The sequence below is a fragment of the Sminthopsis crassicaudata genome, chromosome 1 (genome assembly GCF_048593235.1).
Source record: "Sminthopsis crassicaudata isolate SCR6 chromosome 1, ASM4859323v1, whole genome shotgun sequence".
In the NCBI taxonomy this organism is placed as follows: Eukaryota; Metazoa; Chordata; class Mammalia; order Dasyuromorphia; family Dasyuridae; genus Sminthopsis; species Sminthopsis crassicaudata.
Genome location: NC_133617.1, coordinates 582,502,920 through 582,528,733, shown reverse-complemented (window position 1 = coordinate 582,528,733; position 25,814 = coordinate 582,502,920). Strand labels below are relative to the sequence as shown.

The 25,814-nt window shown below is 33.4% G+C and overlaps 1 protein-coding gene across 2 annotated transcripts in view; it reads right to left on the bottom strand.

Annotated features, from left to right (window-relative positions):
• The window catches only part of IQGAP2 (IQ motif containing GTPase activating protein 2), a 323,406-nt gene that overhangs the window by 32,009 nt on the left and 265,583 nt on the right, over nt 1-25,814 (bottom strand). For both annotated transcript variants that reach the window (XM_074282311.1, XM_074282312.1), the window contains exons 22-28: nt 20,593-20,742; nt 15,624-15,787; nt 13,035-13,259; nt 10,575-10,715; nt 10,126-10,210; nt 9,149-9,381; nt 2,696-2,828 (exon numbers count right to left, since the gene is read on the bottom strand). In XM_074282311.1, coding sequence (XP_074138412.1) covers nt 2,696-2,828; nt 9,149-9,381; nt 10,126-10,210; nt 10,575-10,715; nt 13,035-13,259; nt 15,624-15,787; nt 20,593-20,742 — 1,131 coding nt within the window. The remainder of the gene's footprint in view (nt 1-2,695; nt 2,829-9,148; nt 9,382-10,125; nt 10,211-10,574; nt 10,716-13,034; nt 13,260-15,623; nt 15,788-20,592; nt 20,743-25,814) is intronic.

Below are 25,814 nucleotides of genomic sequence, written 5' to 3'. Positions count from 1 at the left end.
CTGTATAATTGCATAAGGTGCACAATTTTTTTATTATGATTATTACATATATTATGTTATTATATTATACATATTATTTTATATAATTCATTATTATGAAAAGTATCTCTTTTATTTGAAGAATCACCAAATCTCAAGAATTAGAAGGAACACTGGTGGTGTCTGTGCAAACTCTCTTTCTTAAAAAACCTTTGATGTTCTGCTGTTTATAGGAGCACATGCAAACCTTTAGCCTGGCATTCAATGTCTACCAGAATTGAGCTCCAGTCACTACATCTTCATTTCCCTTTATTTCCCCTCTCCATCCTTCGCAATACTATTTTCCAGTTATATTGAACTACTCCTCTAACATAGTGCCTGGCACATAGTAAGCTCTTACTAAGTTCTTCCCTCCCCTCATTTCTTCTTTCCTTACTTCCTCTCTCCCTCCTTTTTCCTTCTTTTCTTTCTTCTTTTCCTTCTGCCTTCCTACATTCCCTTGTCCTTTTTTTCCTTCCAAAATACCCATCTTCTGCTTTCATGAATTTGCACAATCCATTTCCCATTCCTGAAATATCCTCTCTCCACAACTCTGTCAGTCAAAAATCTCACTTTTTTTTTCAAGCTTGCTTAGTTGATATCCTCCTTTAAAAATTTTAACTTAATCTACCTCTCCTCTTACACCTCCTCCTATCGTTTGTTAAGCAACTAAAGTGGTATAGGTCAGGAAGACCTGAGCTTAAGATTCAGATTCTACCTAGCCAAGTGTTACTGGGCAAGTCAATTACTGTATTTACTTTCTTTAACTATGAAATGAAGGTATAATAGCATCTACCATCTAGGATTACTGTGAGCATCAAATGAGATAATATTTGCAAAGGGCTTAGCATAGTGCCTGGCACATAGTAAGCTCTTAGTAAGTTCTTCCCTCTCACCTTTCTTCTTTCCTTACTTCCTCTCTCCCTCCTTTTTCCTTCTTTTCTTTCTTCCTTACCTTCTGCCTTATTACCTTCCCTTGTCTTTTTCTCCTTTCCTTTCCTTTTTTCCTTCCAGTTTTTTTCTAGGAGAGAATGCAATTTTCCTGAGGACAAGTACTTATTTGTTTTTGTATTCTAAGTACCAAATACAGTCCCTGGTATATAGAAGGTGTTTATAAATTATTGTTAAATTGGATTTATAACTATTTCCCTTACCATCACATAGCCATTGTGTTGAAATGGTCCTAGTAAAATAAACAAAGTATTGCCAAAAGAGTAGACAATAACCTGTCCTGCATAAATTAGTCTACTGCTTGTCTATACATTTTTATTTTTAGAAATTTTATACCACTATGCGTGTTTTCTGAGTTTTTAGTGAAACTTTTAGAAAAGAAACTAATCCCCTTTATTTCATTTGTGTAGCTCATTTTTTCAATTGATCACTAATAGCTGTGGCAATGAACAAAAATGAAAGGGACAATTAAAAAAACTTTAGGGCCTCCAGAGGACTCCCAATTTGTTGGATGTAAATATATATGGCTTGTCAGGGTAAGGAGCAGAAAGTAGTCTGCTGTTGGCCAATATTTTAAGAGAGCAATGAGAGTATCAGTTAATTTTCTTATGATATCTTTGGAAGATTGAGGAACTCAGGGTCAGAATGTGATTTATCCCTTAACCCACAAGTTTTGATTCATTAAAAAAAGTTTATGAAGCAAAGAAAAAATTGTTTCTCTTTCTTATAACTGTCACTCAAACCTCACTGATGGCAAGATGAGATTACAATTGAACACAATGATATTTCATGATTATCCATAGATTTTTAGTTATCTATGCTATACTTGATTTTTAATATTAAGGTTAATCTCATTAAGAATCACAGAAAGAAATTTGGGTGTGTTCTTTTTAGGAACCAAAACTATTCAGCAAATAAAGATGATTCTTTCAGAAAATCCCAATATCCCTCAACATTAGAAAAAAAAAAAAAAACAAACACCTCACAATAGGGGCCATTTTCTTAGGTCTTTAAAAGTATGTAAATAGGGAACTAGTTATGCCTCCCATTACAATTATTTAGGAGAATTTGTTGATAATGACTTACATGATGTAGACAGAAGTAGTCTAGAAGTCATATGTATAAACAAAAAGTATTTCCCTAGATAAAGAGAAGATCCCCTATAGGCTGTTAGTAACAGGGTTAAAATGTTGTCTCAGCTACCCACATCCTGAATGGAGGATAGTTCTTATCTGTCAAAGTCTAGAGAGGATTTCCTAGGGGAGAGAGGTCAGGTTGGGTTAAAAAGTGGATCATGTTCCTTGTAGTAGAGGGAAAAGAGTATAGTAATGAAGCAAGGAGTGCGTTTCTCCTTTAAGTTATACATTCATAATTTGATCTCTTAATCAGGCAGTATAAAAAAATTAGTCACTGAGTTTTAATTAATTAATTGAATAATAAATAAATAGAAAAGTAGATAAATAAATAAATAAGTAGTGAGTTGCTTATTTAGGAATTGAAATGGTATAAAGGAATAAGAACAGGTAGGTTTGTGTTCAAGAAATCCAGAAAATAAAAATAAATACGAATTTATGTATGCATGAACACAAAACTTCTGTACAATGTTCACTTTCCCTCTAATAGCTACTCTCTCCCAAAACAACCCAAAAAACCCCTAAAAATAGCTGAAAATACACATTGATGGCCTTGTTCATTTTTCATGCCAACTTACTCCCTTTCTACTTACAGAATGAGTGTTGATGATCTCTTCTATTGATATGTATATGATGGGTTTGCTGACTGTTACCATGTCTGTATATTCATCAATATTAAACTTATCTTCAGGCTCAGGGACATTACATGCTTCCTGGAAAAAGTTTCTAAAAAAGAAGAAAAGACAAGATAATAGCACAAAAATAGATTAGTTGAACAGTCTCATCAAAATAATGTTTCGAGAATGTGTCTCTTGGACAAGGTAGTTCATCTTCCTTTATCTGCCTCTTGAAGGATTCTCTATCACAGCCTCTTATCTCTGGTATATGGTGTACCTTCCTCAGCTTATTCACATTTGCTGACATATATATATATATATATATATATATATATATATATAATAAAGACATCTCTACACCTCTGAGGCTCATCTGGAGGGTAACTAGAGAGATGGGGATTCTTCTATTGAACTTATGTTTCAAAGCCTACTTGAAAATGAACTCCTTCAAATGAAAGAAAGGACAAGAAAATTAAGATATAAGTTTAATTTTTTAAAATGTTACTGGGTATTTAAGTCAAAAGTCTAAAAAACACAGGACTCAAATAGCTCTGGAGGAGAAAGTGAAGCAGGTGACCCTACACAGTCCTCCTTCACTCAAATCGGGTCATTTACTTCCCATTTCATCACCTCATCTCACTTGTCAGGGTTATCTTCAAGAACTAAGGACACACACAACTAAAAACCACGAGGCTAACAAAAGAGATGCACAATGTACTATATACAAATTCTGCCTATGATACCTATGAACTTGTGTGACCATAGACAAGTCATTTGACTTTGATGAGTTTCAGATAATTATCTAAGAGAAAATGAACAGACAGGTTGTGATCTTCAGTGAAAAGAGTTAAATTATAGATCCTTGAAGTACAAACCCTAAATCCTGGAGAGTGCTTGTAAGCTAGACTTGTGGGGACAGCCAGGCTTGTATTCTACAAAAACTAAGAAGCAGTTTTTTGAAGAGACCTTTGGACTTCTGAGAACTCAATACCAGGCATTTTGGAAGCACTGGAAAAGTCACGATGTCAATATGACTAGCAAATCTCCCCTTAAGTGTGTCATATCATCATAGTGGACTATATTTAAGAGCTAGAAGAGTCCTTGACACACTGAGTCACACCACTCCCTATTAAACCCAAGGAAGTTGAGGCAGAGTGGTTAAGTGACTTAGCCCTGGTCATGCAAGTAGCTTGTGTTTTGAGGTTTAGACTTCTTGATTTCAAGTGTAGAGTATCAGCTACTATGATCTATTACTCTAACTTTTCTACTCCTTCCCCACAATTTCCAAGACTTTTGGCTAATCTGAACCTAAAATATTAATATTCCTTAAAACGATAACTGACATAGGCATTTCTGAGCAGAACAACTGGCCTATTAGACAAGAATAACTGAAAACTCTTACATATTCCCTGCTCTGTTTCATAATATACATCATTAGAAAGTTTCCTACTATCTATTCTGTATATTGGTGGAAATTCCTGATCTATTGTTGGACACTAAAAAGATAAAAATGCTCAGATATAGAATATTTTCTTTAAAATGAAAAGACCTAGTTCAAATTCTTCTACCCATTTAAAAATCTTGTATTTGGCTGCAATTTCCTTTCTAAATAAGCAGTTAAGGTCAATCAGTATTTGTGTTAGCTCAGGAAAAAGAGACAGCGAGATTGCACAAAACTGATTTATCCAAACTAGATTTATTGAAGGATATTTTTCATATTTCAGCCAAAGTCTTAGTGAGGTGCCATGAATCTCTAAGTCTCTGTCAGGTCAACAGACATGCATATGATAGGAAAGGGGAGAAAGAAGATTAAAAGCTTAAAAATGGCTTCCTGGCTTTTCTCTTTAGTATAGCAAAAAAGTCTCATTTTTGCTATGTTTGTTTGTTGCCCGAAGTTCTATGAGAGTAGTTATTATTCTCTGTTACCTTCACTTTCATATTAATCCTTAAGACCTTTGGGCATTATCATTGATTGAAGGAATGATGAACAAAGCAAAGGAATGAAAAGAAGAATATAAATCATTCCATGGCTAACTTTGAGCTTAGTCTCATAGACATGAGGGTCTTACATTGGTACCAAGAAACTCTCCAAGAGCCCAAGATCCCACTGTCTTGTAGACAAACTCTTAAATGCTTAAGGGGCACAAAGAATAAAAATGCCAAAGTTTACTTGTAGTATAAATTTTTTATTCAACCAAATCCTGAATCACTCTCCAGATTCTAAAACATCTATAAGTACAATAAATGGGTTAATATTTCTCTTTAGGGTTTTTTGTTTGATTATTATATATTTTTAAGATAGAAGGGAAGAGCTGAGAATGAGAATTTATGTATTTACTTTTAATGCTAGGAAAATCCATGGAGGGAAATTTGGATAATAAAGGATACAGGGAAAAGAAATACATCCCTCAAAATGGCAAAAAAAAAAAAAAAAAAAAAAAAAAAAAAAAAAAAAGGAGGGGGGCAGGACTTTCAAGGAATGTATTATATATTTCTTTATACCTTCTTTTTTTTTTTTTCCCAAGTGATTTGCCCAGGGTCATACAGCTAGGAAGTGTTAAGTGCTCAAGACCAGATTTGAACTTGGGTCCTCCTGAATTCAAGGCTGGTGCTCTATCCACTGTGCCACCCAGCTGCCCCCTTCTTTATACCTTCTTAATGACATGTATAGTTAACTTATGGTGACCAAAATCTTATACACTCTATTCAATAAAGTCAACGTAAATGCCATTTTCTAATGTTGGGCAATGAGGCTTAGATCAAAGAAAATTTATTTACACACATAGGGATGTGCTCCTAGTCACAAGGAATATAATTATTTCCCTTTTCCTAAATTTCTCTAGGTGAAGACCAGAAACCAATAAAAAAAGAATTTTTCTATACTTGCCTAAAGTACCAAACTGAGACAAGTCAACAAAATAAAAGCCAAGATTATCAAGTGTTTAAAGAGAACATTAGGATAAGATATGCTTCCAAATGCACAGATTCCTTTCTTGTCTATAAGCAATCATTTAACACATATTTTGGGATTAACTCCTTAACAATGGGGTGGTACAGTGGATAAAGAGTAAAGAATTGAGTTCAGATCTGATCTCAGACACTTAATAGCTATGTAACTTTGGGCAAGTTACTTAGCTCTGTTTGTATTAGTTTCCTCATTGGTAAAAATGAAATGGATAAAGAAATAGCAAACAACTCCAGTATCTTTGCCAAGAAAATTCCTAATGGACACCTGAAAAAAGTCCTGATTGAAAATGAATGAACAACAGTGACAACTGAACAGAATATTCTAGCTCACAAATCCCTATGCTTAACATTCTGAAGGATCAGTAGAAAGGGCATGCATTACACACCACCTTTAGTATATGCAATAAATTGGATTTTCCCAGACCATCAAATCAAAACAGATTGTTTCCTCTAATTGTTTCCTGCAGATGAGACAGATTCTTCCTGAGTGGGAAAGTGTTCTTTAAAAAAAGGAGAGAGAAATACATCACACCCATTATTATTGTAAGAAGGGAAGTATGAACCATTGGGATTTTCTCACTAAAGACAAACCCATACTAATGGGAGAAAGATTAATTTATTTAGTGTTTTCAAGGGGGAAAAAAAATTTCAGTTGCAAATGATTTAATATAAATGTTTGGCCTAAATTACCTTCATAGTTAAGAAACTTAATGTAATCAAAAAAAAAAAAAAAAAAAAAAAAAAAAAAAAAGAAACTTAATGTAATCACAAGTGAGAGAATATGAAAACAAATTATGAAGCAAAGAGCTTACTCTGTTATAATAAAGTTAAAGGGAGCATTTTCTACTCTTCAATTAAGCTAAAATTCTGATTTGTGACCTAATATTTGAAATTAAAGATCTATTGGCTAAAATTTAGAAGTATTTTGTCTTCTGTTGACTTAATTACTAAGAGGTTATTTGGTTTTAACACACTAGGAGTTGGACAAGCAAGAAGGGAAATGCAAAGGAATCACCATTATAACCTATTTTATAACATATTTTTAAAACAAAAAACATCTCCACAAAAAATATTCTTTTATTTAAATTCCCCTGGCAGTTCTTAAATGTTTAATATCTGCAAAATATCATTAGCAGGCATTGAGGAAACATAGATGGGTGAGGCACATATCCTTGCTGCTCCCCTGAGAATAATAAAAATAAGGGGAAGATGTAGACAATGACTATCATTAAAGAGAGAATGTGATAAATGTAAATAAGAAATCCAGAAACGTGAAAATCAAGAAATTTGAGAAATTGCTTTTATTTGAGGATACCAAAATAATCTTAAAAAAAAAAAAAAAAAAAAAAAAGGTATCCAGGGTTAGGTTCAAATTAAGGAAAGAATAGTATTGGCCCAGACTGTCTCAGGACATATTTAGACTTAGTTTTTCCTGACTCTAGGCCCAGTGTTCTAGCTACTTGCCATCTAGTTATTTGATAAGGATAAGTTAGAATTAAAATGGGAAAGATCTTGAATACCAGAATGCAGATTTATATAGTTATTTGATAGGAAATAGGTCTTTGAAAATAGAAGTGACATGATCATCCTTAGAAAGATAATTCACCCAGTGGTATGAAGGATGTGTTTAAAGGTAGAAGAATTAGAGGCAAGAAGACCTTTTATACCAGTCTAGTAAAGAATTTATAATGGGTTAAATTATGGCAGTTAAAATGGAAATAAGAGGATACATTGAAGAGACTGAAAAAGCATCAAAATAGAATCTACAGGATGTAGCAAGTGGAAATGGCAGTGAAGGAAAAGCCAAAGATGGCTCTAAAATTACAATTCTGAGTGACTGGTAATTTCATTAATAGAAATAGAAAATTTAGGGGGACAGTTTTAGGAAGAAATAAGTTCAGCCATCTGGTCTCCTGATGTTTCTCCATTCCATTTCATCTTCCTCTAAACTATCAATGTGATCTTTTTTCAAGTATAGTTCTGACCAGGTTTCCTACAGTTCAATGAACTACAGTCACTCCTGATTATCTTTGGCTTCAAAAACAGTTTTTGTTTATCACTTAATGCTCTTCATAATCTGGTCCTTCCTACTGTTTCAGTTCTCCCTATACTTTACTCCTTCTCACTAAACTTCAAGATCCAGGTATAACAGTTTACTTAACATTATACTCTGTGTTGATCTATGGCTCCCCACGTATCTGGAATGCTCTCTTTTCTGATCTCTGCCTCAGTCTCCCTAGTCTCCTTCAAGACTCTGATCAAACCCTATCTTCTGTAAGAGTCTCTTTACCTTCTAATATCTTCCCCCTTGAAATTACTTTCTATTTGTATCACATAAATCTTGCACATAACTACTTACTTATATGTTGTTTTCTCTTTTAGAATGCAAGCTGCTTGAGGACAGGGATTATTTTGTCTTTTTTTTGCAAACATATAATTTAACAGTTTCTAGTACATATTGATATTGACAGATCTGAGATTCTAATAGGATATACATGTGAAGGTGGCCATTTGACTCTTGGTTATCTGGAACTAGAGCTCTGGGGAGAATTTGGAAGTAGAACTATAGGTTTGAAAACAGATAACCAAAGCCATGGAAATAGATGAAATCACACAGAGAAGAAAAGAGCACCAAGGACAGAGCTTCCATGAGGAATAAATATGAGGAACCAACAAGGGAGAATTTAAAAAAAAAAAAAAAAGCAAGAGATATAAGCTGGAGAACTATAAAAACAGTCTGGAAAAAGAAGTATCAAGAAAAGGTTCCAGGGCTGATATCAAATGCATCAAAGATCAAGGATGAAATAAAAAGCTATATAATTAGTGATAAAGTGGATCATTTGTGTCACACCTTGAAAGGAGCAATAAAGCCAGACTGACTGAGAAGAATGGGTAGTGAGCACAGTTAGAAGCAGTAAACATAACTATTCTTTAGCCATAGTCAAGATGTGACCCAAGGTGAATGGGAGAAATGTTTTGAAAGACAATAACATGGTAGAAGATATACTTCACTTCAGGCTGGAGGATTTAGAAATAAATTCTGCTTGTGCTGATTAACTGAGAAATGATCGTGGACAATTCAAATTATTCTGGGGGCATCAGTTTCTTCATCTCTAAATATGGAATAATAGTTGCATTATCTTATAATTTTGTTGTAAGAATCAAATGACAAAGTATATTACATCTACTTTTCTATCCAATTAAGGAAGCTATAATTATTGCTATTAAGATGACTTCAATTCTCATCTTTCATTTCCAAGTAGGTTCAAATGGATTTGAAATAATAGCTTCCTCTAGTTTTCTTGATCCTTCTCTTTCCACAAATTGGCAAAGAGATGATCTAGAAAGAATCCTAAATCTATAGAGTTTCTTGTTTTCTCACCCATGTTAATTTTTGGTCACACAAAATGAACTTATTTTCCCATAGAAAAGTTTTCTTCCCAACCCACTGGTTATCCATACCTGAACTTCTCATATGTCTCTGATAAATAACTGTTCATTGATGAAAGATGGTCATTTTCACCTTCAAACATCTTGTTTGAGGCAGCATGCTGTAAAACTTTGGCCACTGATCCCAAGTTTCTCCTTTGGTCAGGGTGTATCTGACCTCCTGCTGTCATGTCAATGATGTCAAAGCCATCTGGAGCAACAATTGCAGGATTCATATACCGATAATAGAGGAGATTTCCTACAATCTGCAGACATGAAAGGAAAATGGACCTCTTAAGTTTTTCCTTTAGTTTTTCTGTGATTACAAAGCAATTTCAATATTTGCTGGCAATTTCTCAAAGTAGAACACCTCCTCTGAGTTTCTTAAAAACTCTTAGATCTCAAGTGGAGAGAGCACTGGATCTGGAATTAGGACCTGGATTCTGATAAAATCAGCTGAAGGAAGGTAGATTCATAGGTTCTTTGGCTTGTAAGGAAGATTTTATTGCAGTGGGAGAGCCCCTCCAGAAATGTAAAACAGCTCTTTAAAAAAAGAAGATGCAGAGAAAATGCTATCTGGAACATTAATTGTGTAAACTTGTCCATGATTACATAGTCAATATATATCAGGAGACTTGAAGCTGGCTTTTCACGACTAAGAACAGTCCTCCAGTCAGAGTACCATGCTGTCTCCACTAGATTAGTTTTTTATAGAGATAAGTGCTTATTGTTTCTCTCAAAAAAACCCATAACAATATTGAATAGGATATAAAGAAATTGATTATATCAGCACAATTAAGAATTAAAATAAATTGTGAGAAACAAAATAATCTAAGCACTCATTATATACTCACATATATCTGTAAGTACATATAAACATGTATGTGTGTGTGTGTGTTATGTACAATTAATTTGAACAGGCTTTTTATACATGTTTTTGAAAACTTGCAAAATGGCATCACATCGCTTCTGGTCTATGTCCCCCAAACAAGCTAAAATGAAAAATCTACCTTCAAAAGCTCATCTTCTGTTGCATCAGGGAATTTCTTATGGAGGGAATTCTTCAGAACTTTGGCTATATATCTCATTCCATAGCTACATATACAAGATTTGACAAAAGAAAAATAAAACTGAATAAGAGAAAGTCATAGAAATTGTCATAGTTAAGCAAAATAAAGATATTTCTAAAAGAATCTAAATGTGAAATGAGATGATATTGGAATCAGCCACCCTCTGACTAAATCATAATTTGAGCCAAGACATAGAAAAGTGCTCCCTCTATTGGAAGGAAAAGTGTTATTCATAGAAGTAAACTAAACAGCATTGTATTTCCCTTAAAATACTCAGTGAAAGTAAAATAAATAAAACTAATTTTTTTCTATAATATTTTGGGAGAAAGTTTAAGAAACTTTCTAGGAAATATTAAGGGAGTATTCTAGATTCATAACTTGTCACTTACGGTATTTGATCCAGGGAAGAAAATATTGAGTCCAAGACTTTATCAGTTACTCTTCGCAAGTTTTGAATAGAAGCCTCTAATTTACTTTTTACTTCAGTGTGTGTTAAGGCTTGTTCTGTTGTGACATCATATGGCAGCTTGCTGAAAACATTAAAGAAGTTTTAAGTGGATTACAGTGGCTCCCTCTCTTCAACCAAAATCTCATTCTTTATTCATACAATAATACCTGAAAAATTCATTACAAAGCAAAACTTTGGTCCCAATGAATTCTATCTTCTCCACTAATGCTAATAAAAAAAGGAAATTTGCACAAAGCTGGGCTAGGGGAAGCAGAATTGGGACAAGAGGACATTGTTGCTCAGGTTGCTTAACAAGCCTACCAAGTTTAACTTGGTGGCAGTAATAGAAAAACTAGCTTTTCCCTATCAGTACAATGGCAAAGAACTCTTTTTTTTTTTTTTTTTTTGCCCTTTTATTTTTAAAAGATTTTTTTTTAATTGTAGCTTTTTCTTGACAAAACATATGCATGGGTAATTTTTCAACATTGACTTTTGGAAAACTTCTGTTTCAACTTTTCCCCTTCTTCCTTCTACCTCTTCTCTTAGATGGTAGGTAGCCCCATACATGTTAAATGTTAAAGCAAGAAAATAAAAAAACAAACAAACAAACAAACAAAAAACTATAAACTTGGAAATAAAAACATATAAAATAAAAAAAATATGTTAAACATATATTATGTATTAGTCAATCTGCCAATGGGGGGAGGGGAAAAATTAGAACAAAAGGTTTGGCAATTGTCAATGTTATAAAATTACCCATGCCTATATCTGGTAAATAAAAACTATTCAAAAAAAAGCATATGTTAAATACAATATATGTATACATATTTATAGAGTTGTCTTGCCACAAGACAACACAAGAAAAATCAGATTTAGAAAGAAGGTAAAAATAACCTGGGAAGAAAAAAAAATGCAAGCAAACAATAGCAGAAAGAGTGTAAATACTATGTCGTGGTCCACACTCATTTCCCAGTGATCTTTCACTGGGTGTAGCTGGTTCTGTTCATTACTGATCAATTAGAACTGATTTGGATTCTCTCATTGTTGAAGATATCCACTTCCATCAGAACTGATCTGATATAATGATTTCCTGGTTCTGTTCATTTCACTCAGCATCAGTTCATGTAAGTCTCTTCAGGCCTCTCTGAAATCATCCTGCTGGTCATTTCTTACAGAACAATAATATTCCATAACATTCATATACCACAATTTACCTAGCCATTCTCCAATTGATGGGCATCCTTTCAATTTCCAGTTTCTAGCCACTACAGAAAGGGCAATGGCAAAGAATTCTTACGCAGATTTCCCCCATTTTACAATGAATCAACACCAAAAAAATAAACTTAACCTATATTGCAAGTAATGACTTTGAATGAGTCTGAATTTTTAGTTAATTGACTCAGACCTGCTTTCTGATTTACCAAGAAGAATAAAACTGTATGTGACACAGAATTGTTACACAGAGAAAATAATGCTGAAATGAGCTAATAGCTAATTTATTTTTAATTCAGGCTGAGGTAAATTGATGTTTCTCATTAAAGCTTTATCTCAGTGATTTACAAAGTCATTTATATTTAAGTAGGAGCAAGTGAACCACAACTTATTATTTCTGATTATGTCATTCATAATTCAAGTAATGAAGAGAAGAGAATTACAGATAATTTGGGCTCTAATACTCCATTTTAACTGAAAGGAAGTGTAAAATTGTCAAGATGATCTAGTTAAAGGAAAATAGACAAATTTCAATTATGTGAGAGGTAGGAAGATGAGGAAGGGGAAAGGGGAAAGGAAGAGAAAGAGGAAGTAACAAGGGACAGACACATCAGATAGGGAGAAGGAAGGATACAAGGAGAGAGATAAAAGAAGGACTGGGAAATAAAGAAAGGAGAGGAAGGAAAAGAGGCAGGGAATAAGAGAGGTAGAAGAGAAGAAAGAAAAGATGGAGAAGAAAACAACAGAGAGAAAAAGGGGGGAAAAAGAAGGATGGGGAGGAAAGGTGAAACAAAGAAACAAAGGTCATGTATACATTATATACATCAATATTTCAAAAGATGTGTGGATTTACTAGATGTGGGTATTTACTACCTCTCCATGATTTAGAAGATGACCTTCATGAGATGTTGGAATAAAACAAAATAACAACAAAATAGCACCTCACATACACACAACATCAAAAAAGTCTTCTGGTGACCAGCCAGATGAAGGAATGCACTTCTCTTAGATTAGCTAGACTGGTCCTCAGATGGCAGTTCAATGAATTTTTGGCAGTGTGATACTTTAATGAAGTGTCAGCAAGGCTTTACTAGAGGAAAGCTACTATATATTATGGCTATAATTCAGTTTTTTTTTTTTTGTGAGGGAAGGGGGGGAATAATAGGAGAAAATTAGAAAGTTTTGTTACCTGGCCTCTCCAGTCTGCATTTCTAATTGATTAACCCATGCCTTGTAGACATCCACTGGGTTTGTGTTGATGACAAGAGATTTATCATCAATGATCTCTTTCACCACTGGGGCAAGTAGCTGACGTAGAGTGTTTTGTCCTCGGGCTCCTCGGTTGAAGCTGACAACCATCTTGATGACAGTAGGGTTTCCAGTTACTATTTCCTGTACTTGATCCACTTTGGATCTATAAGAACCAAAATAATAAGAATCAAAAAGAGTTTGCTCCTATGGCCAAAGAATCCAATTCTCTGTGCCATCAAATAATTTAGGATTCTTTCTTTTCCACAAAAATAAAAGTTCACATAGTTTAAATTATCATCATTTTTTCTAGTTCCATGCCTCTTTCACAGAGAGGGCTAAAGGCATTAAGAATAATTTTTCATTGTTCTTCATTTCACTGGTTCAAGAATAAAGCCAGCACAAAAAGATTGTCCTCACTGATTTTTCTATTCCTTTTACAAGTATTTATCGAGTTTGTCCTATGCACTGGATATTGTGGCTTTACTTGAGTCTTTCATTTCCAGATTTCCCAAACAAGTTGTCTATACCCACATCCCACACTTTTTTTTTAAGCCACTCATAATTTCTTAATATAAGGAAATCTTGCTTTCCTTCTACTCTTAAAAAACCTCTTGAAAGTCAACAACTTCCCATTCACCATATATAGTTTTCTTTTTCCTTGAGTTCCTTGTAACATTTGACACACTGATGACTACATCCCTTTTCTCTTTGCAGAAATCTGGTTTCCCTTACAAATCTGTGACTGTTTCTGTGTTGACTTTTCCTACTATATCCCAAATCCCTAAATGTCTGTGACTAATTTCTCTCCCTCTTTTTGGGAGATGCCATCTATTCCTATGACTTCAATCAATCAGCAAGCATTTAAGAAGTGTTTAAAATGTTCCAGGCACTGTGCTAAGTGCTGGGAATATAAGGATCAAATAAAAACAGTATCTCTCCTAAGGGTGTTTACATTCTAATGGGAGAGGCAATACATAATAATTACTATAGCCAAGTTACAAATAGATAGAAGGTAACATAAATGGGAAGGATCTAGTACTTAGAAAAGGTCTCATATGAAAGGGAATCCTTGGGCTGAGTCTTGGAAGGAATTAAAGGTCTTTAAGGTCAGAGGTTTAATATATATATATATATATATATATATATATATATATATATATATATATATATATGAATGATTCTTAACGCTATCAATCCATTTCTGATTTCCCTTTTAAATTATGGTTCCAGCTTTCGACTTTTCCATTGCATAGTGATACTTAGCCATTATACCAGCACCTCTAATTTAGTATTTCTAAAGTTTAATTATTATCTTCTTCAAATAAATTTTTCTTCCAACACCAAATTTCTCCCCTCTTTTTTTGTCTCCTTTCTTCTCTTTCCTCTTTTCTTCTTCCCTCTCTCAGACATATGCAGAAGAAAGAAGGTAGGTTTTGGAAATTGAAAACTTATCCTGACTTTGGAATTTACAAACGGTGTGACTGCACAAATTCCTTAAGTTTAGTGAGTCATCTGCAAAATGACGGGACTGGATTATAGGACCCAGGAAGTTTCTGACAGCTTTACATTTATGTTGCCATGATTTATTTTCCTATGAAGTGGGCCCAAGAACTTTGAGTTGTGTCTAATTACTACAACTAGAAAACACATCTTTCTTTCTCTCTCTTTCTTCTTTTTTTTTTTTTTTTTTTTTAGGCTGGGGTTAAGTGACTTGCCCAGGGTCACACAGCTAGGAAGTGTTAAATGTCTGAGACCAGATTTGAACTCGGGTCCTCCTGAATTCAAGGCTGGTGCTCTATCCACTGCACCACCTAGCTGCCCCTCTTTCTTTCTTCTAATGCAATAGGGGTTAAGTGACTTGCCCAGGGTCACACAGCTGAGAAGGGTCTGAGGCCAGATTTTAAATCAAGTCCTCCTGACTTCAGGGCTAGTGCTCTATCCACTGTACCATCTAGCTGTCCCTTTAATTCTTTCTCCTCAAATCTACATCCCTATAGATGCTTCCTTTTCAATGTCTTACATTCACCTAATTCTTTCCATTTCTATTATTGTAGTGGTTCAGTCATTTCAATTGTGTTTGGTTTTTTATGACTATTTGAAGTTTGTTTTTTGTTTTTTTTGTTTTTTGGCAAAGATACTAGAATGGTTTATGATTTTCTTCTCCAACTCATTTTACAGATGAGGAGCTAAAGCCTTTCCATTTCTTTCGACAGCTTATTTTATAGATGAGACATCTGAGGCAAACAAGGTCACATAGCTAATAAATGTCGGAAGTCACATTTCAACTCAGGTCTTACTAACTTCAGGTCTAGAGTACTATTCCCCTGGCAATACCTCATTGTCCCAAGTCTGAAAATATTGACCTTTAATTTTAAATATTTACATAAACCAGTGATTTTTCAGAACATTTCCATAAACATATAATGAAATACTAATTTTAGAGTAAATCATGTCATTAGAGAAACAACTACTATACAAAGAAATAGTGTTTATCAACCTGTGCACACTACTAAGCTTACATACTCACTCTATTTCCTCTTCTAGGGCAGTTTTAAAAAGCTTGAGAAGCAGAAATTCTTCTCTTTGATTGGAAGCATAATTGTATAGTGTGAAAATTACACTGTCCATGAATTTCGTTGACTTATTCTGTGGCATCTGGAAAATCAGTTTAGCCAGGTATGTAGGATTGGTCTAAAAAGAAAAAGGAAAACAGAATGAAGAGAAAAAACCTCCTTTCAGGTCAATCTATAATATTTAAGTGGATAAGATTCCTGCTTCCTATTATTAGAAAACTAAATTAAGAAGTAAATGTTAATGGAAATACTATGTGGAAAGAAATTTAATGAAATTCCCCCTTCCATCACTATTAATCTTTCTTTTAAGAAAATATTATTTTCTACTTTTGTAAACAGAGAAACTACCATATTACCTAATAAGGGCCCTTCTAGCTACAATACCCTATGAGTCTAATGGGCTTTAGAATGTTTGTTTTAGGGTTCTATAAACAATAGTTGTGGTTTGGAACAAGTACACAAAGGAAACCAAATACTTGATATTAAGTGAATGAATGAATGAATGAATGAATATTTGAATGCTCTCCAAAGTTCCTTTAAATTTAAGATCCCATGACCTATAACTGTTTTCAGTCAGATATTTATAGTACTTTTCCACAGACACTGTTGACTGGTTAAAGTTTGACAAACAAAAATAAAATTGCCCACTAGTACTAAGATATTTGGGAACTAATTTCTTGATATTTAATGCCATCTTAATTTTTCCATTGCAAACTATGTGTAAATGACAAGAAAAAAGAAGCATATGATATTCTTTATAGAATGATGGCATGCCTTTCTTGAATTAAAAGCAGAATTTAAGATTTTTAGACTAATCAATTTGGGAAAATATACATAGCAAAATCTATACTCAGTTACAGCTTTCTGATAAAAGTTTAATCCACTGGTTGACGTAAGATTCTTTTTTTTTTTTTTTGGTGAGGCAATTGGTGTTAAATGACTTGCCCAGGATCACATAGCTAGGAAATATTAAGTGTCTGAGGATGGATTTAAACTCAGTTCCTCCTGACTCTAGAGCCAGTGCTCGATCCAGCCATCTTGCTGCCTTTGATATAATATTCTAAAGAAAAAAAAGTTTTTAATTTTTCTTTAAATTTAGTGATCATTGATCCAAGGCTAAATATCTTTAAAGGAGGGAAAAACTCCACAAAAGACCCATTCTCCTGCTTCCCTGGAAAAAAATAAATTATTTTAAAGAAAATAATATATAGTATATATGTGTATAGTATTATATAATGCATATATAGCATATGTGCATGTAGTTATAACAAAATATATGTAATATTTGTAGTATATATAGTATATGCTCTATATGTATATTATATGTATATAAATAGCACATGGGTAGTGCCATATAATGTGTGTGTATATATATATATATATATATATATATATATATATATATATAACTTATATGTAGTGTAGTGTGTGTATATATCTCATACATGTATAGTGTTGTATGCATATACAACATATGTATACAGTATTATATAATGTATATATGGATAATATATAGTGAAGTACTTTTTAAATATAAGAGATTTTTGTTTTTCAAAATATATACAAAGATGATAATTGTGGAAACATGTATAGAAGAATTGCACATGTTTAACATATATTAGATTACTTGCTCTCTAGGGAAGAGGGTAGGAAAAGAAGGGGAAAATTTTTGGAAGAGAAGTTTTTGTAAGGGTGAATGTTGAAAATTATCTTTGCATGTATTTTGTTTTGTTTTTTAATTTATTTTTATTTTTTATTAAAGCTTTTTATTTTCAAAACATGCATAGATAATTTTCAACATTCACCCTCACAAACTTTGTGCTCCAAATTTTTCTCCCAACTTCCCCTCTTTATCCTCTCCAAACAGCAAGTAATCCAATATAGCTTAAACATGTGCAATTCTTCTAAAGATATTTTCACATTTGTCTTGTGTAAGAAAAATAAAAGAAAAAGAGAAAAAAAAAAACCAGAGAAAGAAAAAAACAAGCAGACAAATACTCTCACTGGATATGGATGGCTTTTTCTATCACAAGTCTATTGGAATTGACTTGAATCACCTCAGTGTTGAAAAGAGCCAAGTCCATCATAATTGATCAGCACATAATCTTGTTGTTGCACTATAAACACACACACACACACACACACACACACACACACACACGTATATATGTTCTCTTGGTTCTACTTACTTCATTTAGCATCAGTTCATATAAGTCTTTTCAGGCTTTTCTGAAATCAGGTGCTCATCATTTCATATAGAACAGTAATATTCAATTACATTCATATGTAACAAATTATTCAAGCCATTCCCTAAGTGATGGGCATCCACTCAATTTCCAGTTCTTTGACACTACAAAAAGGTCTGCTACAAACATTTTTGCACATGTGGGTCCTTTTCCCTCTCTCAGAATTGTTGGATCATTTCATAACTCCATCAACAGTGCGTTAGTGCCCCCAGTTTTCCCTCATCCCCTTGTACATTTATCATTTTTTCCTGTCATTTTAGCCAATCTGAGAGGTGTGATGTGGTTCCTCAGGATAACTCTGAAGACTAACTAATCAATAGTGATCTACATCATTTTTTTCCCCATATAACTAGAAATGGTTTTAATTTCTTTGTCTGAAAATGGTCTGTTCATATTCTTTGACCATTTATCAATTGGAGAATGGCTTCTATTCTTATAAATTTGAGTCAATTTTCTCTATATTTTAGAAATGAGGCCTTCATCAGAACCCTTGGATGCAAAAAAAATTTCCCCCAGTTTTCTGCTTAGCTACATTGTTTTATTTGTACAAAACCCTTTTAATTTAATATAATCAAAATTACCCATTTTCCATTTCATAATGATTTCTAGTTCTTCTTTGGCCATAAATTCTTCCCTTCTTCATGAATCTGAAAGGTAGACTATTCCTTGTTTTCCTCATTTGCTTACAATATTACCCTTTATGTCTAAATTGTGAACTCATTTCAACCTTATCTTGGCATAGGGTGTTAGATGTTGATCAATGCCTAGTTTCTGCCACACTATTTTCCATTCTTCCCAGCAACTTTTGTCAAATAGTGAGCTCTTATCCCAGAAACTGGAGTCTTTGGGTTTAGCAAAGACTAGATTACTGTAGTTATTGACTATTGTGTCTTGGAAACCTAATCTATTGATTGATTCTCTACTCTGTTTTAGTCAGTTTAGCCAGTACCAAGCAGTTTTGGTGACTGCTATTTTATAACATAGTTTTAGGCCTGCTATAGACCTAAAACCTTCCTTTGCATTTTTTCCATTAATTTATTTGAAATTCTTGACCTTTTATTTTTCCAGATTAATTTTGTAATTATTTTCCCTAGTTCTATAAACTAATTTCTTGTCAGTTTGGTTGGCATGGTCCTGAAGAAGTAAATTAATTTATGTAGAATTGTCATTATTATTATATATTAGCTCAGCCTATTCATGATCACTTGATATTCTTCCAATTGTTTAGATCTAACTTAACTTGTATGAAAAGTGTTCTATAATTGTGTTAATATGTCTCCTGGCTTTGTCTTGGCAAGCAAACTCCAAGATGTTTTATATTATCTACAATTATCTTAAATGGGATTTCTCTTTCTTTTTCTTGTTGCTGGATTTTACTAGTAATATAGAAATGATGATGATTTATATGGATTTATCCTTTGCTAAAGTTGTTGTTTCTAGTAGCTTTTTAATTCTCTAAGTATATCCTAGTATCATCTACAAAGAGTGATAATTTTATTTCCTCCTTACCTACTCCTATTCCTTCAATTTTTTTTTCTTCTCATTGCTAAAGCTAACATTTCTAATACAATATTGAATAGTATTAGTAATAATGGTCAACCTTGTATCATTCCTGATCAAAATGGGAATATTTCTAGTTTATCTCCATTACACAGAATACTTGTTGATGCTTTTGGATAGATACCACTTATTATTTTAAGGAAATTTAGTTTCTTAGGAACTCATTTTCTTCATCTGTGCTAGTGTAACAATAGTACCAAACTCGCATAGTTGTCTTAAGGAACATAAATTCACACATGTACACACACATCACTTTGCAAATCTCAAATTACTACATTTTATTATGATTGTAAGTCATTTTGTATTGGTCATAATGGATTTGCATTAACATCTCATCTGCTCATCTACCTTCCTTTGGAACCAACAGCATATATTTTTTGAGATAAAAGCCATGATTAGAGGTGAAGAATTGAAAAAAAAAAAAATGGGCTCAAAGCTTAGCTACAATTAGAGCTACGAGCCCTCATTAACTTTTTGGAACACAGAACACTGAAAATAAGTCACTGGAAGTTCCATTCTAGAAATAAAAAATAAACATTTCTTGTCCCCACTCGGGTACTGATTTTCTTTAGTAGGAAGGGGTAGGCTAACACAGTGGGTGCTCCTGAGGATTAGTTATAGGACCTAGGAACTTGCAAGTTAAATTAGGGCTACTGCTAGGTGAAGAGCGTGTGTGTGTGTGTGTGTGTGTGTGTGTGTGTGTGTGTGTGTGTGTGTGTGTGTGTGATGGGTGTCTCATTCTCTCTTTCTTTCCCATGTCCCATATTTCCACCCTCCTCCACTATGGATGGTAGCCCATATTTTCTTAGTAAAGAGTTTAAATTACTACTCAAATTATAGTTCAGCCTTCCTCTTCCCTTTGTTCAGTTACTAACCTTTTTTTTATCTATTCACTTACAAAACAGCAATTAGAATATTAGAAATGAATAAAAATTCATTCACCCAGAAAATCCCTGCTCCCCATAACAAGAAATCACTTTCATTTTTTCTTGACAAAGTATTTACTCATGCAATACATTTGTGATGTTTCTTTAAGTAAATGCAAAATAAAAAAATATATACATATGTAAGTTATAGACAGGGGGTCAATAAGTAAAGTTGGAAAACATGCTCTTACCTGCAGAATGTAGAACAGTTGCTGGTAGGCCTCCAATTTTTTCCTCTTCTCCTTACTCAGACTTTTAATTCCTTGTTTTTCATTGCCACACAACAGCAACATTTCCTCACGGTTCTTCTTATTCATCTTCTTCCTATGTGAAATAACATCCTATAGGGAAATAAAAAAGTTAACTCTCTTTACTCTTATGATGATATCCTCACATATATATAGCTGACATAAAGCTGGCATTTCCTCATGAAGAAACTAAGAAAAACAAAATTAAACAGATTAAGAGAAATTTCTATATTCAAAATATTTTCCAATATTTGATAGGTTCATATAGACTTTAGTGTCTAATCCAAATCCCTCATTTTATAAATAGGAAAACTGAGTCCTAGGGAGGTTGAGTCATTTAAAGATCACACACATAATAAATGTCAATGGCAGTATATGAACACGAGTCCTCTAACTCCAGAACCAATGCATTGTTTCAGGGAGAAAGAAAAAAAGGAAAATAGCCTCAATTGATTTTTCATTTAATTTTCTGAATAGGCTAATTCCTGATTCTATAGTTGCTCTAATCTAAGTCTCAACTTCTACAATTAAAAAATATAGTCAATCAGATATTGAAAATATATAGATAGCCAACAAGCTATATGGTGACTTTTCTCTGGAATCTTCTGAAGTAAGAAAGGAATCATGAATGCTATTCTTTTCAATCAGGTCATCTAATCAGTCATCTAAGACAATCATTCTAGAAAATCCTCTCTCTTTTCCCATTAAACAGTGTATATACAATGTGAGTGAGGACTTATTTATAGGTCCTTATTAAGAGATATTTTGGCTAAGTCCGTTTCAGGACTAAGTTCACTATGAAATATTCTCTCTCTTCATAGTGTCTTCCCTTTAATGGTGTCTTTCTCCTTACTACAGCTACTCTGGTTAATGTGCTAAATTACTCTGTGGACCTAACCTGTGAATCAATGGCATACTCATATCTCACAGCATATTCTTTTAATGGATTCTTCCAAACGTCTTTCCTTGGCAACCCTATTTCTTTCCCAAATATATTTGATATTTATCATTCTTGGTGCCTATTTTACCTCTTCTATAACCTCTTCTCCTAAATAAATGGCCATTGTGGCTTTGTCACATGTGTATTTCAAACTAGGAATTGCTATGCTAAGCTCATCATTTGGTGCCCAAATTTGCTGACATTCTTCTTGTCAAAAGTAGAGGCTCCCACATTTTGGTTCTGTTTTTCCATATAGTAAGAGTCCTTCATGAACACAAAGAGATTTGTTTTTTAATCCAGGAATCTCTGATCATTTAACATAACTGGGTGCTTTCTGATTGAACTTATTCAGGAGGTGCCTCAATTATGTTGCTTTTCTACTTCTAATGTGTACCCCACTTTTCTGAGATGCTAGATCTGTGGGAGTTGAGTATGAGAATGGGATAGGCATCTATTTTTTACACAAAAGCAATACACAAAATCAAAATTAGAAGGGAAAAAATTACAGCCAGTGTTTCTGATAAAGCTCTCATTTTTATAAAATATATAGAGAACTGACTCAAATTTACAGTACAAATGGTAAAAGGATATAAATAACTTTCAGATGAAGAAATTAAAGTCATATGAAAAAATGATCTAAATCACTATTGATTACAGAAATGCAAATTAAGACAACTCTGAGGTACCCACTTCACAACTCTCATATTGGCTATGATGAGTGGATGCCCATCAGATGGGGTATGACTGAATCAGCTGTGGTATATGAATGTAATGGAATTATTGTTCTATAGGAAATGATAAAAAGACATTTCAGAAAAGTCTGGAAAGACCTAAATGAAGTGATGCTAAGTGAAGTGAACAGAACCAAGAAAATATGTACACAGATTAAATGTTGATCAACTATGTTGGATTTGGCTCTTCTCAATAATGTGGTGATTCAAAGCAATTCCAATACATTGGGATGGAAAATGCTAATCACATCTAGAGAGTGAACTATGCAGCCTGAATGTGAATCAAAGCATAGTATTTTCACCTTTTTATACATAGAAGTGAAGACTGTGGACTTATAATACATGACAGTCATAATGCTACTGGCTGCTTTGCTTATCAGCCTTATGAATCCTCTCCTAACAACCCAGAGACGTTTTCTGCTTTCAACTTCTAACCCTAGAAGTTTTTTTCTTTTTTCCTGTTTTCCTTTCAATTTAAGATAAATTGTTCCAATTCATCCAAATTCAACCAATTCATCCAAATTCATTTGCACAACCAAGCAAGATGTGTTCAGGATTGCACTCTTTTTCAAACATCTGAATGTTTATTACTGTGTATGTCTCTTATGTGCTTAGAATACTCTCTTTTATATTAAACGAATAAAAAATTAAATTAATAAAAAGAATATATCTAAGCTAAGTAGCTGGACTTGGAATCAGGAAGGCCTGAGTTTAAATCAAATACTTATTAGCTATGTATCCCTGTGCAAATTACTTTACATTTGTGCTTAAGTATTCTCATCTATAAAGTGGGAATTTTCAATAGTACTTACCTCATATAAAGCTGATGTGAGAAACAAATAATATAAAGGATATAAACCTTAAAGAACCATATAAATGTTAGCTCTTATTAATATTATCATTATTGTTATTGATTATTAATTTTTGTTGTTGTTTGTCTTTCGTTTTAAAAGAATTGTATATGTACAAACTTGTAAGACTCTTCAGTCAAAATGATATATCTTGAGGATAGAAACAATGCTTTTTTTCATCTCTACATCTTCAGTCATTTGGGACATTGTGCATGGCATGATACCATGCACAAAATAAGCACATAATAAATTTCTACTTTACTTGCTGACTTGGAGAAATTATTCTGATTTAAAAGTAATTAATGGGTTTTACAGCTATTTAATAGGAGAATTCTTATTTTTAAATCGAAAATATTCCAAGTCTATAGCCATCATATTGACTTGACATCTATTTCACAAATATGCAAAACCAAGTTCATAATACCTAGAAACCAAGTGATATCTTCCATAGTTGAAGTAGTTTCATGAATAATAGTTCTTATAGTTCTAAATTTGAAAAAGAATTCTATCAAAGGTAATATTGTAATAGATGAACCTTTCATGAGGTACTATCAGTCTATTCAAGAAAGCTTTAAAAATCCCAGACCTTTCTAAAGATCAGTCTGCTATGATTAGATTCCTAAGAGCTCTCAAGTATTTAAACTAGTTACAATTTTACAGCTAAGCCCCCTTTTTACAGTAAAACATTTCCTGTTTACATATACATGAAAACATGATAAACTTCCTTTGGAATTTAAAAATAGCAAGAGGCATCCTTCTGAAGTTCTTATTTCACTAAAATAATGCTAAATTTTAAGATCACAGGACAATATCAAATGAATTAATTGTCTTCTAACAATAAGGTATTTCTATAGATGGGATATGGAAAATAGTTATCCTTCCCTCCTCAGCTCTTCTCTCCTTTAAGACCTGTGATTTGATTTCTGCAGACAGCCCAGAGAGAGAAGGCTCCCTTGATCAAAGTCTCCCAACAACTGCGCTGTAACTAATAGTTTTCTGGCGACACTGAGAGGCTGTGTACCTCTCCCATAGTCACACAGTCACCACATGGCTATGCTTGAATCTGAATCCAAGGGTTCGTGATTCCAAGGCTATCATCCAATCTAATATAGCTTTAAGGTTTATGATCATCCTTCTGTTTCCCCCTTCCTTTCAGAATTAGTAGTGCAAATTATAGGAACTAAATTTAATTAAATTAGAGAAGCTGTAGTTGCTGTGATTTTATGCAAGCACCAAGACCAAAATAAAAAAAAAAAAAAAATTTGCAGTACAATCTATAAGATCTTCTCTAAGGTAGAAGAAAGAAAGAAGTGATTGAATGTAGACATTCATAGCTTAAGGGTTTTATAAGGCAGAAGGGAAGGAGAGGCATTCCTGCAATAGCTAATTAATTAGCTTCTGAATTCCATAGTAATTTAACATTTTTGTTCTCTTTGACTCTTTCTTTAGCAGGGTTGTATTAATGCCTTATAGGGCACTGAGGTGTCTAGCTATTTGGAAGAGAGCAGGAAATGAAGAGCAGGAGGCAAAAATCTGTCGTTATAATTTTAGTCTCAAAACAAAACAAACAAACAAAAAAGTTAATCCCTTATATATTCTGGATCCAAATGGTTTGGTATCAACATGTACCATTTGCTGAGAACAGAATTCAAAAGTTTATAATGTAAACTCCTGGATGGAAAAAGGAAGTTTGAAGAGGAGAAAAAATAACATTCCTGCTTTACTAGGATTTCAGTCTATTAAATAATGAAATTAATTCCCAAGGGCCTATTGTGATTGTTGTTTAGAAGAGCTTCATAATATGGCTTCTCCCAACTTATTTGGCCATGTCACTTCCTCTTTGAAGTCTTTTAGGATTGCTCCAGTTATAAGTATGTCCTCTCAACCTGTTTACCTTTTCTTATTATTGCTAAGGCAATTGGGGTTAAGTGACTTTCCCAAAGTCACACAGACCAAATTTGAACTCAGGTCCTCTTGACTTCAGGGCCAGTTCTTTATCAACTGCACCACCTAGTTGCCCCTGCTGACCATTTTTTAAGTCTTATTTGTAATTTCTAATCTACCACTACCTTCTCTTTTTATGATATACCGCTAGTTTTAGGGCTAGGATTGTGCCTTAACTCCCACATCAATAGTACTTATTATGATATCTTACATACAATAGATGCTTAATAAATGCTTACTTTAATTGAATTAGAGTTTAGTAGTGACATTTGCCATCAATTGCTCTCTCACCCATTGTTTCATTTCCACAGCTGCATAGAACTCCCATTCTATCCCACCCCTTGCCCATCTTCTACCTCAGAATTCTTTAATAGAAAGCCTCATGTGAAATAGAGGCCCAAGGTATCTCAAAAATCTTAGTTCCATTTTAAAATTAAATATGAAAATCAGAGGTACAGTTAATGGGAACTTTAGACCAGCTTGTGGGCTAGACCAGCATATTCTCAGGAATTGCTAAAAGAACCCATCCTGTTCCTATTGATAACTATGATGAGAACTCAAGTTTTCCCAGACTATTTTGGTTAGCATATTTGAAATAGTCTAGATTAGAATTCAGTTTTCCCAGACTTTAAAATAGTCTCAACATCTTAGTACAAAACTTTGTCATTCCCTAGATCCCACCTTTAGTTTTCCCTCCTC